Source organism: Vicugna pacos, chromosome 20, assembly GCF_048564905.1.
Source record: "Vicugna pacos chromosome 20, VicPac4, whole genome shotgun sequence".
Taxonomy (NCBI): Eukaryota; Metazoa; Chordata; class Mammalia; order Artiodactyla; family Camelidae; genus Vicugna; species Vicugna pacos.
Window position 1 is genome coordinate 32,731,287 of NC_133006.1, and position 15,432 is coordinate 32,746,718.

General features: G+C 42.4%; 1 protein-coding gene and 1 non-coding gene across 2 annotated transcripts; one reads left to right on the forward strand and one right to left on the reverse strand.

The window, feature by feature from the left end:
* The first annotated feature begins 566 nt into the window (after positions 1–566).
* On the forward strand, positions 567–639 carry TRNAV-AAC (transfer RNA valine (anticodon AAC)). The gene has a single exon. It is a non-coding gene; the product is annotated as a tRNA-Val (tRNA).
* Positions 640–3,012: 2,373 nt separating this feature from the next.
* Positions 3,013–15,223, reverse strand: RBM24 (RNA binding motif protein 24). The gene is made up of 4 exons (XM_072944728.1): positions 14,476–15,223; positions 13,274–13,397; positions 11,723–11,777; positions 3,013–5,160 (listed from the first exon to the last, which is right to left on the reverse strand). Exons 1-4 carry the CDS (start codon positions 14,641–14,643, stop codon positions 4,797–4,799), a joined length of 711 nt encoding a protein of 236 aa, XP_072800829.1. The 5' UTR covers positions 14,644–15,223; the 3' UTR covers positions 3,013–4,796.
* Between the last annotated feature and the right edge of the window lie 209 nt (positions 15,224–15,432).

Sequence of the window (15,432 nt, forward strand, 5' to 3'; positions counted from 1 at the left end):
AAAGGCACCTGCTCCATCTCTACCTCACAGAGGCACCCACAGCACTGGTGGCACAGCCAAGAGTCAGCGTTTTCAGAAAGTCAACAAGTTCATACCTGGCTGGGACTGTCAGATGAACACAGTTTAAAAATAGAGCTAAAACCCAACTTCTCTACTTGGCAAAATTATGTTTTTGTATTTAGTGCTCATTTAGGAAGTCAGTCTGAGATATTTGCCCTCTTATGAACACATTATCTGAGCTATTAAATGAAAAGAAATAATGATTGCTACTCACCCCCTGTTACGATATAATCAGAATTACCTCTAATAGGGGAAAACTGGAAAACATGGCACATTCTCCAACTCACTTAAAATACATTAATAGCTTAGTGGTAGCATCTTGGATTTAAAAAAGCAATGGCATTCATCGTCCAGGAGACAAGTGAGTGGAGAGAAGGGCGCTTTATAGACTCTCTCTGAAGAAGTTGGTCAAGAATGACCAAACACTGTACAGTTTTCAAGACAGAAATAATTTATGAGAGCAAAGCTAAAAATCCTTTTCCTTATCAAAATTTTTTAAAGTTCAGGGAGGGTATAGCTTAGTGGTAGAGTGCATGCTTAACATGCACGAGGTCCTGGGTTCAATCCCCAGTACCTCCATTCAAAAAAAATAAACTAACAAACAAATAAACTTAATTACCTCTCACCCTCCCAAAAACATAAAATAAAAAATTTAAAGTGCGTATCCATGTATTACCTGATTCCTTTCTCATTTTGATTTATGATCAGGATTTCAAAGCCTGGAATGTAAATGACTTAGCTAAAAATCATTATTGAACTTCTAAAATTCCACTCAGAACAACTACCCAAAATGAAACCTCTTCTATATGAAGTACTTGAGCAAAACCAAGTTAGAATTTCCATGGAAACAGTCTGGAACTCTTGAAGGAGAAGCGAGGACACAAGAAAGTATGAAAATGCATGTATGTATTTTTTGGTTCCTCTTTACCACTGCCCCTCCAAACCTTAGGCTGTCATTTTAATGAACACTTTCAAGCCTCAGAGGGAATTAAGAAGAACAATATTTGATGGGAGTGAGGAAAGAGCTAAATATATTTCCCCTGTGAGAGAAATATATTCCATCATCTTCTCATCTCCCCTTCCCTCTGCTATCTGGGCGATCTTTCCATCTTTCACTATTAGTTCTGTGCCACTCTAGCTGTACAGCTAGTTTAGCTGTGACTTGGGACAGAAAAAAGATACCATCATGAGATAATTTTGTCCTCTTTCGGAAGGGTCCTTTCATACGAGACAACTGAGGTCAGTTTTCAAATTAATATTGTGTATTTTCCCACCATGTAATTTTCATTTGCCAATAGTTCAGAATTCCTAAAATGCTCTTGGATCAGGTAACTCATTTGATCAGTACAATCTGAAAGGGAAACAGAGCCATTAGGTTGGGTTCTATCAACTCCCACATTACCAGTTTAGAGGGCTTACCCTGCTGGTAAGTAAAGAAACCAGGACTCTGGCCAGCTCTTTGCATCTCAGACCATTGCTTTCTCCAACTCTACAAATACGACTAGCCTCGTGACCAGTGTAGACACAGTATCATGGCTACTCTCTCCTCTTTAGTAGGTATTAAGAACTTTTATTTATTTACTTTTAGAAATACAGCTTTAGTTTTATAAAGTAAAAATCTTGCTCTAATTGCTCATATTGATATTAGTATAAGATCAGCAAATACCTCCAAGAAAGGCATAGTCAGGGTTAGGTGGACTTTTGGCTTCCCTGAGTATGGCTATTTTGGACAAGCTTTTCCCAGAACTGTCTGACCTATTTTTAATCGATAAATCAAATAATGTTTCATTTTAAAGCTCAGCAATCAATATATGACTTATGGAGGACAAAAGTGACCTTTCATAAATCCGAAACATTGAATGTAGAACACGTCTTCTGGAATAAAATAATCATTGCTGCAATGACTGAATTAAGTAGCTTAGAAATTATTTTACTGATCCAAGATAAAACCTCGGGGCACAATAATATCTCTCCCTAGGGATAAGGTGGTATCTATTTATCTTTGGAAAATTAAAGGCAGTTAAAGTTGGAGAATGTGATGGCTCTAAATAGGATGATAGCTGTCATAAAGAAGAAAATGTGATGCAATCTGTTATAACTTTCTGCTACTTGTAGTTTTTAAAAACTCTTGGAATTCAGTAAAAGAAATTATACCATTGGTTTGGGCAATATTAAGACCAAAGGAGCAATAGACAACACATTCCATAATTAATTTACCATATACACTTTGACAATCAATATGACATATTCATTTGATGTTCTAATACACACCTTATTAGATATTGCCACATCATTGTGGACTGAAATTTAAAAATGGAAACATACTAATAGGTGATTTCCTCCTTGGTTAGATTTTGCTATACAGCATTACAACTACTAGCAGGAATCATTTATCTAGAGTTTACTATACACTTGACTCTGTGTCAAGTAGTTGGTATACTTTATTTTATTTACTATTTAAATAACTAGGATAAGATTAGATATTACCGTCCCAATATTATAGATGAGAAATCAATAAAAACCTCACCCTAGAAGTGGATTACAAAAAGCAATGTGTCCCATGCATATAGCTAGAACACGGTAGAGGCTAGCACCAAACCTCAGTTTACCTGTGAAGTTTACCTGTGAGGTTTGTCAAACCTCAGTTTCTGTGTTTCTCCAGCTTCCAACCGACTGTGCCCCTCTACAGCCCACTTCTTCCAAGCCATCTTCCAGTAACCAATTATCCATGAATAGTCCTTTAAGGCTCACTGTTGGAGGAAGACCTCTGTCATTCACTAAACATAAGGCAGATACTGAGTTATTGAAATTTACTTAAAAGGTATAAAAACGGGGCATCTGGGGAGCTTTCTCCTCACTGAAAATGTTACCTATAAATTATGGCCGTTAATTCTAGTTAAAGGGAAAACTCATTACACCTTTATGATAAAATCAGAAACAAGCAGTGCAACAGAAGTTTTTAAAAATTATATTTAATACAAGTGAATAGATTAGAAGATCTGAAATGTTATAAAGCAATATACACAATGAATAAATAATTTGCACAGGAGAGTCATGTCTACATTACATAATACTGTCTAGTATGGGAATACTTAAATCCAGTGATAATGGAGAAAGTCCATAAAAATGCTAACCTGTCTTCCCTTGTATGAAATTGTTCAAGTATAAAAATCCAATACAGTGTAAAATAGTATTCAATTTAGTTTTAGAATAAAAATTGCAAGTATTGCAGTTTCAGAAGAAAAATGTAAAGCAGCATTTAGAAAACTACATAAACTATGTAAGGGTGTTAAACTAATGAAGTACCCATAAATGAGTTACACAAGCAAAAATCGGAGAAGGAAGCGTGAAACTAGCAATAGATCCTGTTTAAAAAAACCTAAAGCCTAAAATAAACTAAAATGTGTTAATGTAAGAGTACTCTCTTATACAGTGCACATATGAATTTAAATAAATCCAAGTCAACATCTTTAGTTGAATAGGTTAATATTTAATATGCTACATCTAGACCTACTAAATAATTTATGCCATGAGATGAATACATAATTTTACAGTGTCACATCTAAAGTTCCTTTCTTTAGAGTGCAGCATAGTAAAACTTAAAAATAAATATCTTAAATAGCATTACTATTAAGGCACAGTATAAACCACATTATCATTAACCTTTGAAGAATTGTAATCTCAGTAACCTTGTTGTCTCATGTACTGTATTCACTAATAAATAGTCTTAAATATGACTCTGAAATAGATACTAAAAAGTGTAAAATTATTTAAAAAGGGAACAAAAAATAAATGTCCTTAAGACAGTTCTTAAGGGTTTAGAGTCTGCAAACTTTGCCTGCCTTTAATCATAAGCCACGAGTCGACACAATAAATAGAAAGAGAAGGCTGTTGTAGGAAAAGCCTGATCCTATTTCAGAATCAGAATTGCTGACACCAGCAGATACAAGTTTCCCAAAATTGAAACAGGATGGGGAGAGGGATTAGAATGTGACAAGCTCATCACACAAGCACAAGTGATGTGTTCTTTCCAGAACTGTGTGTGTTATTGATTGTCTGTACAGCTGTTGCACCCATTCATTTCCACATCACTTGTTTCACAGTCCCACTCATCCACTGCGTAGATGAGAAAATAGCTTTGGTGCCTGTCCACTATTTCACCCACTGCCACGCTCCTAGATTGATTGTTCGATGCCCATTTTTCAAAGAGTAAGAACACTACCTTCTTACCTCAAAAAGTTCTCCAGGCCATAGTGACTGCGAAAAATGACAATCAGTGCTTTCACCATTTTTTTTAAAAATCTGATTTTAAATGTAATTCAAGCTACATATTGCTCACTCTGTATTCCCTGGTTCAACTGGATTCAAATAGCATTTTCTAACTTGTAAAAGGCAGTTTGCTTCCCTGATACTATAAAAAGAGCAAAAATAAAAATCCCATTTATAAAAGTGAAGTTCCATTGTTACTCCTGCCGGCATTTCGTAGCGGCCTTTCAGTTACTCAGGCTCTTTGGGTTTGATTTCCAAAACTGCGCCCACTCCCCCTCACTCTCATCTCTTTCACATCTAGAACCCTACTGGAGTATTAAAAATAATAATAATAATTCTGCTTCACAATAGCATAGCTTTTTTTTTTTTAAAGCTGTTAAGTCAACGTTAACGCTCTGATTAGCTACTGAAAATTGGGGAATCGGGAGGGAAAAGAGAAACAATTCGACTTTGATCGGAGGGCTGGCCTATTGCATCCGGTCTGTCTGCAGCTGCTGGGGCTGGTACTGGCCGAAGGCGGCGGCGGCGGCCGCGGCGGCGGCGGCGGCGGCCGCGGTCCCAGGCGCGGCGGCGGTGATTGGCTGCTGCACGGCGTAGCCGTAGCCCCCGGCGGTGACGTAGCCCGCGGCGGCGGGGGAGGCGGCGTACGGGTACTGCTCGTAGGCGGCGGCCGCGGCGGCGGCGGCCGCGGCGGCCGAGTACTGTGCGTACGCGGCGCCGGTGTAGTCGATGTAAGGTGTGGTGGAGGCGGCGGCCGCCGTGGGCTGCACGTGGGGGATGACCACCCCCGGCTGCACGAAAGCCTGCGGATAGACATAGTGGGCAGGTATCCTGTTGAGAAACGGAAAACAGAGTCAGGCAGGAGTCGCCTCCTGTCTGGAGCGTGGCTCGTTCAGAGATAAGACAGACTCAAATTTAGTGGTTATTATGAGCATAGGGTTGCCACAATATCTCCTTGCCAGCGATCTGTGCAAGTCCTCTGGCGGTAGCCCAAACCATGGAGTGCCCCGGAAGGAGTTCAACAATGAAAATGGGATGCCCTCCCTGCCAGAATTTGTTATTTAGGATCTTTTTAGAACCAATAAATATCATCGAGCAGAAGTTTGGAAAGATAAATCAAAGTTCATGAGGGCCTCGCACACAAGAGATATTTAATAAATGCTTAATTGACGAAGACTTCAACAAATTTTGTAATCAGTTCGTCCACCAAAAATGGTTTAGCAAATAGAAGAATTCTTCGCAGTGAATATAGGACTCAGAAGGGAAGCCGTGATCGTTTAATTCCGTAAGGGTGTTGGCCAGTTTCTGAAAACTAAATTTCAAGAAAATCCCTGTTTATTATCATGGCAACCCTACTTGAAATTGCTATGCAGACTCAGCACACATTAATCTCTCTGCAACCTCAGTCACCCTTATTAAAAATAATAATAAAAAAGAAGCAGGCGACAAAATAAAAAAAGGAGTTTAAAAGTTCACAAGTGTGGTAAACACAGCAGAATCACACTTCTCAAACGAACTGTAGTGCAGCTCACTCTATCACAAGAGGCTGTTGTGGGAAGCTACAGAAATGCTATTAACATTCATGGCAGTGATTCCCAAAGAGATGTGCAGCACGCTTGTCTTTCTTTCTTTCTTTCTCTCCATTAAATTCATAAGGACACAAGGGTCAATCAAACCTGTTTGACTATCAGGCAACCGAAGGTCAGCCAGCTTGTTTATCTCTATGCAAGACAGACAGAAGGGGTTTTGGGGAAATGATGAGGTTGAGGAAAAGGCAGGGATAGGGAAACACAACTAAATGTTTCTAAAATTAGTATCAACTCAAAAGGATTACATAATAATAAGGTTAAGGAAACATTTTTTGTGTGTATCTACTAAACTCTTGTTTTATCCTCTAACTCAACAGAAATAGATTTATTGAGCGTATCTGTTTTAAATCTTCCCTACTGGTAGATGTTTTATACAAATCAATTCTATTACTAGGTATTCTCCTACAAAAGTTCTAGAAAGTGAAACAAAATCGAGGACCTTTCAAAATTATACATTCAGAGGTCACATACAAGACACACTCCAATGACCTTACTTATAAGTTAATTTTGTTAAAAAAAATCACAAGAGGTATTAAAAAAAACATGCATCTCAATCCTCACTCTTGCGATTCATACCTGCCCACTTAAAATGCTACCATTAATATCTGACTTATTTTCATCCTTCTTTAGAATAATCTCCATCAAAACCGCCTATATTTCTAAAAATATGACACTATGATGCTATCTGGTTATTACCAAAGGCAACTTGCAAGAAGTACAAGCACAAAGAACAATCTTCAAATTTTAAAACCTCAAAACAGAAAACTTCATCTCTAGATTTCAAAACCATAAATTTTGCTTCGCCTTTTCCGAGTTTTACTGAAAGCGCTCATTAATGAACATCCATGGAAAAGATGAATTTATCACAGAGGGAAGTGAACTTTGACCCCAATGATAAAAATACACTCAATTTTACTAGACTTGTAGATCTTTCCCAGTGCCAGGAGAAACGACGTCATCGAGTGTTTCTGAGGACACTTAGAGATGTTCTTGACTGCTTGTCAGAAACCAGAAGCGTGGTCATGCACACACTCAGACCTTCTCTGCGAGTCAGGTGACTGGCTCACTCACAGCGACAGGTGTGGCTTTATGAAACACTGTCCCTGGAGGCCGCCGTGTCCACGATGTGCAGACACGGCTGAGAGAGCCTACAGTCATGCCAGTTTGCATGTGGTGACGGACAGCAGGGGCTGCAGCCGGGCTATTTTTGATCCTGTCATGCGACAAGGGTTTCCAGCGGGTAAAATGTCTTTATAAGGCCAAAGTAAAACATCTATCAGCTGCAAAGGCCAGCCAGTATGAATCTCACTGATACTGAAACATTAACCCCTGAACTCCCGAAGCTCCAAGGACAATAAGATGGCTGCTAGGCTTGTATCTTTGAATAAAGGTGGTAACTGAAAATAAGTTTAGCCCACAAAAAGGCAGGATAAAATTGTGTGTGTGTGTGTGTGTGTGTGTGTATTTGAAGAATGCTTTAAATGATAGCTAAGCAGGGCTGCCTGCAGGACTCTTGTCCCTGTATTATTTTTTACACTAATAGTTTTCATTTGATAATGCCAGCCAATCAGAGTATGAGGTTCCCTGGAATATCAGAAACCTACATGAAGTCTGGCAAGAGTTAGGATGACATCTGGAAGGCAAATGAAACCCTAGAGTATTTTAAGGCTGAGGGAAAGGAGGACCCAGGAGCCCATGGAGAGACGAAAATATCTCAGTCCAGGAAGGGAGGCAGTATTGGAATTAAGGGTGAAGTGGCACTGCGGAAGCAATTCCTGTATTAGGAGTTCCTTTAATAGTCTCCAGAGCCCATTACAGCAATTTGGGAATCTCCCTCCTACTAGACAGATACCAGCATCCTTCCCCTCACTGAATCACAGAATGTACATCCTAACAGTAATAAAAACACAAGAGCAAAACAGACACCTTGGGCAATTTTCAAAGAAAATTTGCTATGTTTTCCTTTTCTTCCTGCCTCTTCAAGGCCCTTCTGATCTCTCTGTGACTTTTGATATCCTTAAGGGTTTCCTCTTCCAACCTATCACAGAAATGCTGACAAGTCTTCATGTCATTCACTGGTACAAAGTAATCTAGGTCCCTAACCTTGTACCAGACTAAGTGCACCATTTCTTAAACTTTGGCCTCCCAGGCCTTTTACACTTCTGGCTCCAAAAGACTTTTTTTCCCAGTATTTCTTCCCACCTTTCCCTGAACCTAGGTCAGCCGGACCACTGTTGACTGGACACGCCACACGTTCCTAGAGCCTCACCTTGGCTGGTGACACCCCTCCACCAATCCTCACTCCGTCTCTACCTGGTGAAGTCCCAGCCCCATCCAGCCTAGCTCTACCGCTACGTGTAAAGCTTCGGGAATTTGCTTCACCTTGTAGTCTCACATATTTCTCATAACTGAAATGAACATAATATTTCTCACCCTGAATTGTTGTGTACTAAGTAGAATTATCTGTGTGAAGAGCCTACAGTAAGGAACATACTCACTGCTAAAGTTCCCTATCCTCCCTCATGACCTTTAAAATCTAGGTCAGCTTCTACCTCCTTCATGAAGACTTCCTGGATCCCACCCACCTGATGTCACTCTGCCTCATCTGAAGCCATATGGACAGCTTTCTCGATGCTTCTCAGTTTTCTTACGAGATTACAGGCGAGAGTGGAGTGGTGTCTCTTTGGCTACAGCTTGACACAGAGGAAAGAACGTGGCTTTTGAGGTCAGGCAAACCATGATTCCCAGCCTAGAACCAGACTCTATCACGTAGTAGCCCCTGTGGAAAGTTAATTAACCTCCCTGAATCTCAGTTTTTTCATCCGTGGAAAAGACACTAACAGTGCCTTCATCAAATAATTATTGATAATGAAATTATATAATTTATGTAAATCGTATATCAGTACTAGGCATGTTGCAGGTGTCGAATTCCTGTTAGTTATGGTCCCTCCTGCACTCCTTGGTGGACAGTATAATACCTAGAATGTGTTAACACAACCAGCATAAAACTTAGCACTTAAAGGAGTACTGAGTAAATGTTTAAGTGTATTTCAACCTGATCTGAACTAGCCTGGAATTTACCTACAGATCCAAAGTTTCTCCTCCCCAAGGTTTTGATAAGAAAATGCTTCTTTCAAATATAAAATATTTATAAGATACTGTTTAGCAAATCCACACATTTCTATACACCTGCCCACTGTGTTACATCAGAAATTCCTTCAGGCTAAAATTTTCTCTTTAAAGGTTCAAAGTAATCTGGGGGCCATTTAAGGACTATATATAAAAAAAAAGTTTAGTTCCTAGAATTTCAAACAAGTCAAATAAGATTAAAAATTCTCAAGCTTCTTTCCAGGCCTAAAATAGAACATTTGGCATTCAGATAGAATTTAGGATGACCAGGTGTGATTTGTTAGGTACAGACTCTGGGAGTTGGAGCTGTGTTAAGAACCCCTTAAAAAAGAAAGAGAAGGCTTGCTTAGTCTATCTGGAGTGCTGTCTATTTCTAATGAGAATCTCAAGTTCAGACAATTTATGCAAACAGTAATAATCATCATCCTTTATAAAGACAGCTCATATGGGAAGGGATGAAAAACCAATAGTTCCTACTAAAAACATGCTTGATTTGAAATTCCTACATGACACATTTTATTCTGGTTGTTATTACCCTTGTGCTACTTTCTTTCTCAAGAAGCTATCAGACTACCACAACCAGTCCACAGTTCTATGTCTAGCTCTCAGGACCCTCCATAAAAAGTCTGGTTTCTCCACGCACTGAGTCTTTTCTCCTCTGTGCTCATGCTCTCATCCTGTACCCTTCAGACATGTTCCTTCTTCCTAGTACCTGTTCAGGACATACCCAGTGGTCCAAGTCTAGCTCCAGTCATCACGAAGCCTTGTCCAACTCCTCCAACTCTCTGATATTCTTGCTATTCTGAATTCCTTTTGTACTTAATACCGAGTAATGTAGCAATGAACAGTTCCCGATTGGCTTGTGTTAGTCTTCCTTCCTAAACTCAAGTGCCATCTCCTTGTTTTGTACTCCTGACTAGCATGGAGAAAAATAAACATGCTAAGACCAGTTAATGGATTTAGTCGTCTAACAACCGTTTGGAGATTATGAACGTGAGATCATGCCTAAGTTCACCATCATTCCTTAAGATGTCTGTTCCCCTCCTCAATCCTACCTTAAATGTAGTCTAGACCAAGAAGAGGGGGATCCACAGAAGTATGTGGACCCACCAACCCACCATTGTCAGTAGCCAGAATGGTTTGAATGGGGCATTAATAAAAAGGATATATGAAGGCCCTTTGTCATCTATTGGATAGAAGACTCTTCTATGGTTAAAAAAAGTAAGAGTTGGTAGTAAGAGTGAAGCACCGATCTATTAAAGGGATGGTTATAAAGAAGGGATTCATGGAAAATATAACTTGACTCTTCCCAGTCAAATTATTATTACTTTTTTGGATCTAGTCTTGGAGACACATAAGGTAGACAGAGTCCAACCTTCCAGGTACACATGTAGATGTTTAGGCGCTGAGCTAGACAAGAAATGACTGCTGAGGATGAAACACTTCCAAACAGTTAGAATATTTAAAAAGAGAGTGTAAATCTCTGACATGAGAGTTACAGCCATGCTGATCAGGTAGAATACAGATGAAAAAGACCCTAGGTGTTCAGAATAAACTGAGGTGGTTGGGGCTCTCCCATCCATATCAGGTCTGAATGGAAGGGAACTGAGGGAGCTTGGACTAGGAGAGCTGGTAATCACAAAACCTCACAGAACACAAATCGACATCAGACCTGAGTCAGGTCTGAAAGGTGGAAGTTAGTGCTACTCTACTGAAAACGCTGGCTACTGTTAGTGAAATCTAATGAGAGTCGTTGATCCTTTAAATGAGAAGGTCTAAAAGTGGATACACGTTGCCAAAGAAAGAATCCCATTCCCAGAAAAACTCCCCAGGAAAACAGAAACTTAGGACATGCAAGCAATGAATCTGTATTCTTACAGAGGGAAATCACACCATTTAGCACTCACTACAAAAATATGGTTAAATGGAAGTCACAGGCTACAGCTTCAAAGCAAGGAAAATAAAAGGCCCTTTGCTTCCCATGGCAAAGTCAAAAGTCAACACCCGTCAACACCACCACCAAAACCCAAAACACAAAGAGCCCCTTCCCCGAGGAAAAGAAAACACTTTCACTACAGCTCTTTTCAATTAAGTAAAAAAGCACACAGTTTAGCTATCAACACCACTTCATTACTGTAATAAATAAAATAAAGCACACGGAGGTCTATTGACTATTGTGAAAAATAAAACAACACCACCAACATCCATGCATCGTTAATCACCATCTGAGCTTGTGTGTCTGAGTCTACTGGTTACAGAGTTTAACTCCAAACAGAACTATTCCACCTCTTATCATGGTATCCTTCTGATCAGTTAGCTTAACTGTATACGAGCCCTGTCAGGTTAGAAAGAGATAAATACAATTGAGTCAAGTTGAACAGCAGTCATGGTGTCGGGACACAATCGTCTTGTACACAAGTCATACCTGGTATTTTGTTTTGTTTTGTTAATCATAAGCTCAAAAATGTGTCTGTTTGGAGGCTGCATACTTGGTCAGATAACTTGACTCATCTAAAAACATTTATGTTACCGGCATTAAAAATACACAAACATATGTAAATATGTATAACCAGAAACATTCTGTGACATGATGGCCTTGACTGGATATAATAAAGAGGCAAGTTAACAAATGGTAGCCATATTGAATCAGAGGAGGGTCTGATTAATTGACTTACCCAAAAGGTCTTTGTATAAGGGCTGGATGAAGCTGTTGAACACCAAAGGCAAAACCTAACAATAAAACATATCATACTTTCTGTTTGTGCACGATTAGGCATTTATTACTGCTACATATAAAATACATCTTTTCACTTAGAAAAAGTAATTGTTCTTCTAATACTTTAGAGAAAATACAATAAATATGTTTTTAAAAGCCATTTTACTAATGTTATCGTTGATCTAAATGAAAATTTTAATAAATATTATAAATATACTTTTAAAAGTCATTTTACTAACATTATCATTAATCTAAACAAAAATTTTAACAGGCTACAAGTGGAAACTAAAAATGATCTGCAAAGTTTAGTTGACAGACACAGACTAAGACCTTAGAAAATTAGACCTGTGAGAAGTTCTTGTGGAAAGAAAGCAAGAATAATAGGGCTTGATAATGAAGTTACATGTCACAAATAGTCCTACAACTCTGAATCATTATTTTAAAAGTCTTTTTCTTAATTTGGAACATTCTGGAATGCTCTGGACAATGCTTTTGGAAGATTATGGATTTTATAGATTATAGTATTAAAGTTCACAAAAACAAACTCTTCTTTCTTTTCTGGATAGTGTACACACACACTGTATTAGACAAATATGTTTTTTAATGCTCATGGATATTTGCATATGTACTCCCTTTCGTGACAACCTACTTTCCCAGTAAATCTATTTGGATGGAAGTGTCCACCTCTTTCCAAAATCTCAGGTGGAATGACTTAAGAGTGAAGAGTATAAAACTTAAAGTTGCGTGCTGAAGCAAAAGATTTTATTTGTTCTATAGTCAACTCACAATTATATGTGCTAATGCAACAGGCAGTGTTGTAAATAATCCCAAAGGTCACGATTTCACATAGACAAAATTCTGCTCCTTTTTGGTGACTAATAGCTATGTGACTTTGGAGTAAACCATTTCTCATGTCTAAGCATCAGTTTCTTCATCTGTAACAGACGGATCCTAGAGTAGCTGAAATCTCTCCATTTCTTTCATCGCTAATATTCTGTAATTTTATATTACATTTACCACCCAGACACCACCCCTACCCTATGCTTCTCTCTTCGGTCAGTGTTCAAGCTGGATTGCCTGCTCGGAACACAGGGCAGCTGGTGGCAAAAGGAGAGAAAACACTAGGCAGATAAGTATAACCAGCTGGAGTTGACAAATTTGGTCCGTATCATCCACGTGTGGATGATCTACAAGTGGCTACAAAGCGGAAAATGGGGAGAGAGGACTATGGCTGTATACAGGAAACAGAGGAGTCAAGCTCAAGTCTGAGTGTGCACAAACTGTCCCTCACAACTGTTTTTTGCCCAAAGGTACATTTCAAGTCCTCAAAGGAGTGTGTACAGCTCTCATCTATCTTTATTGCCTTGGTAGAATAACCAGCCGTGGTTCGACTTCACTAAACACACCTACAGATTCTCAGGGAACCAGTGTCTTCTGAATCAGGGATTCATTCTATTCAGAAGTGGGGGTCTCTAGTGGAGGAAGGAGGGACTCAAGCAACATTTCTCACCTGGTTGCATGATCCTTGGTTTTGCTCCCAAGTATGCCAGATTCACGTTGGCCTTCCTGCCATCAATGATGGGGTTGGGATCCTTGCAGGCTCTTTCAGCAGCAGCCCGGTCAGCCATGGTGACCTTAGCAACACACACACATAGACATACACACAAAGCTCTAAATCAGCCCCTGAAGGAAACCGAGAATCACTGGAAGAAGTCATTCGTGTTAATGAAACTGAAGGGGTTCTTAAACTTTTTTTTCTTTCTTTCTTTCTCTCTCTTTTTTTTTCTTTTTTGGCAGGAACTTACTCCTTGACCCAAAGGAATAAGAAGAAAACAGAAACGAGGAAAGAAAGAAATACCACCCCCACCCCCCAAAGTCCTAAGGGTGCTGGTAGGGCCTAGCAGAGCTCTGGAAGCCTGAATTCCGTCTTAGAACTCCTCTAGGTCCCCCCTCCCCCGACCATTCCCCAGGTCCCTACCCGGCTTGAGAGGCACTGTTTGCTCTAAAGAAAGACCAGCTTCACATCCGCCCGGTGTTCCCAACCCCATAAACACTCCCCAACGACAATAGCTATTGTCCTACGCTGGGGCTACCCGCTCCTCGGCAGCTGAATTTGCACGCTTAAATCTCCAGGAAGCTTACTATGCTCTCTTTCAGTTCGGCAAAGAGCCAAAGGATCATCTTTGAAAAGAACCCATCTTTGCAATTAAAAAAAGGGGAGGAGGAGTGACATAAGAAGAAGAGCCCCAGACCTCCTGGGGTGTCCCCTCCCTGCCCCAGCCGGAGCGCCGGGAAGACACACGCATTTTTACAAAGCAACAGCGCGCTCAACCACCGGCCTCTACCCTGGGAGTGCAATTCCAAGGGGCTGCGGCCCCTCTTTTCTAGTCCCCCGCACCCCCAAATCCAGCAGTCTTTACAGTGCTCTCCCTCCACCCCTGCTCCGCCTTTCCCCCGGCACCGCAGCGCTCTCGGTCCGCTCGGAACCCCGCGAGGCAGGCGCCGGCGCGCGCAAACTTTCAGTTCAGCTGGGAGCAAAGGGGCAGCACCGCTCTCGCCCGCGGGGTTCTTCGCTCGGTCCTGCTGGGCCCCTCACTCCAAACTCCGACCCTCGGCCAAGCACCACTCTGTCTCTCCCCGCCCCTGCGGTCCTCGGTTTCCCCGCCGGACTCTTTGTCACCCGCCCCTCCCCCCCGCATCCACGCAACTTACAAATCCATAGCCCCGGGACTTGCCCGTCTGCCGGTCGGTGATGACCACCGCCTCCTCGATCTCGCCGAAGACCTCGAAGTACTTGCGCAGGCTGGCGTCGGTGGTGTGGTAGGGCAGCCCCCCGACGAAGATCTTGGTGTACGTCGTATCCTTCTGGGTCGTGTGCATCTTCGCGCCCGCCCCGCGGCTCGGGCTCCGGCTGCGGCTGCGGCTGCGGCTCGGGCAGCGGCTGCGCCTCCTCCTCCGGCTTCGCGTCTCCCGCACCCTTTCGGGGCCGCCGCGGGCCAAGGGCGAGCTCGGGGGCGAGGGCGGCGGCGCGGCGGGGGCGAGCGGCTGGGGGCGGCCGAGGGCGCGGGGCGCGCGGCTGCCGAAGTCGCCGGCAGCCTCGGAGATTTGACTTCGCTCTCTCCTCCCGCCCCCCCTGCCGGTCACGGTACAAATTCTCCGGATCGTCTGGGTTAGGCTCCGGTTCTGTAGGATGTGCAAACGGTTTCCACTGACCCGGCGGGGAGGCCAAAAATGAAAAGAGAGGGTGGTCCACAAGCGAAGAACGGGGTGCGTTTAGAGGTAGATTTTCCTTCCTTACGGTTTAGGTAGGTGTCTCGGGTCGGCGGTGAGAGCGTCCGGGCGCGGAGGTGGACGGGCGGGGGGCGCGGCGGCCGGGCCCGGCGTGGAGGACTCCGCGCGGCTTCGGCTCGGGTTCTGTCCCTCCCGCCGCGGAAGCTGGAAGACAAGTGGCGAGGACGGCTCGCCACCTCTCTGCTCCCTTCCCCCGCGGGCCGGGGGTCGGCGCCCGGCTGGGGAGGGGGCGGGCCGGACGCCTGCGATTGGCCGCGGCCGCACCTGGGGCGCCGGGCGCCGCCGCCCCCCAGCTGTTGGAAACAGCTGCTTCTCTCCCCGCGCGGCGCGGCGCTGGGCGGCCGGCTCGGGCTCTGGAGCCGGCGCTGGGGTAGGGCT

What these genes read in the sequence shown, in the direction of transcription:
- RBM24 (XM_072944728.1), bottom strand. Translation starts at nt 14,643, where the DNA reads ATGCACACGACCCAGAAGGATACGACGTACACCAAGATCTTCGTCGGG. An exon ending in AGTCCCGGGGCTATGGATTT is followed by an intron (nt 13,398 to 14,475) that starts GTAAGTTGCGTG and finishes TGTGTTGCTAAG; the next exon opens with GTCACCATGGCTGACCGGGC. An exon ending in CTTATACAAAGACCTTTTGG is followed by an intron (nt 5,161 to 11,722) that starts GTAAGTCAATTA and finishes GTTTCTCAACAG; the next exon opens with GATACCTGCCCACTATGTCT.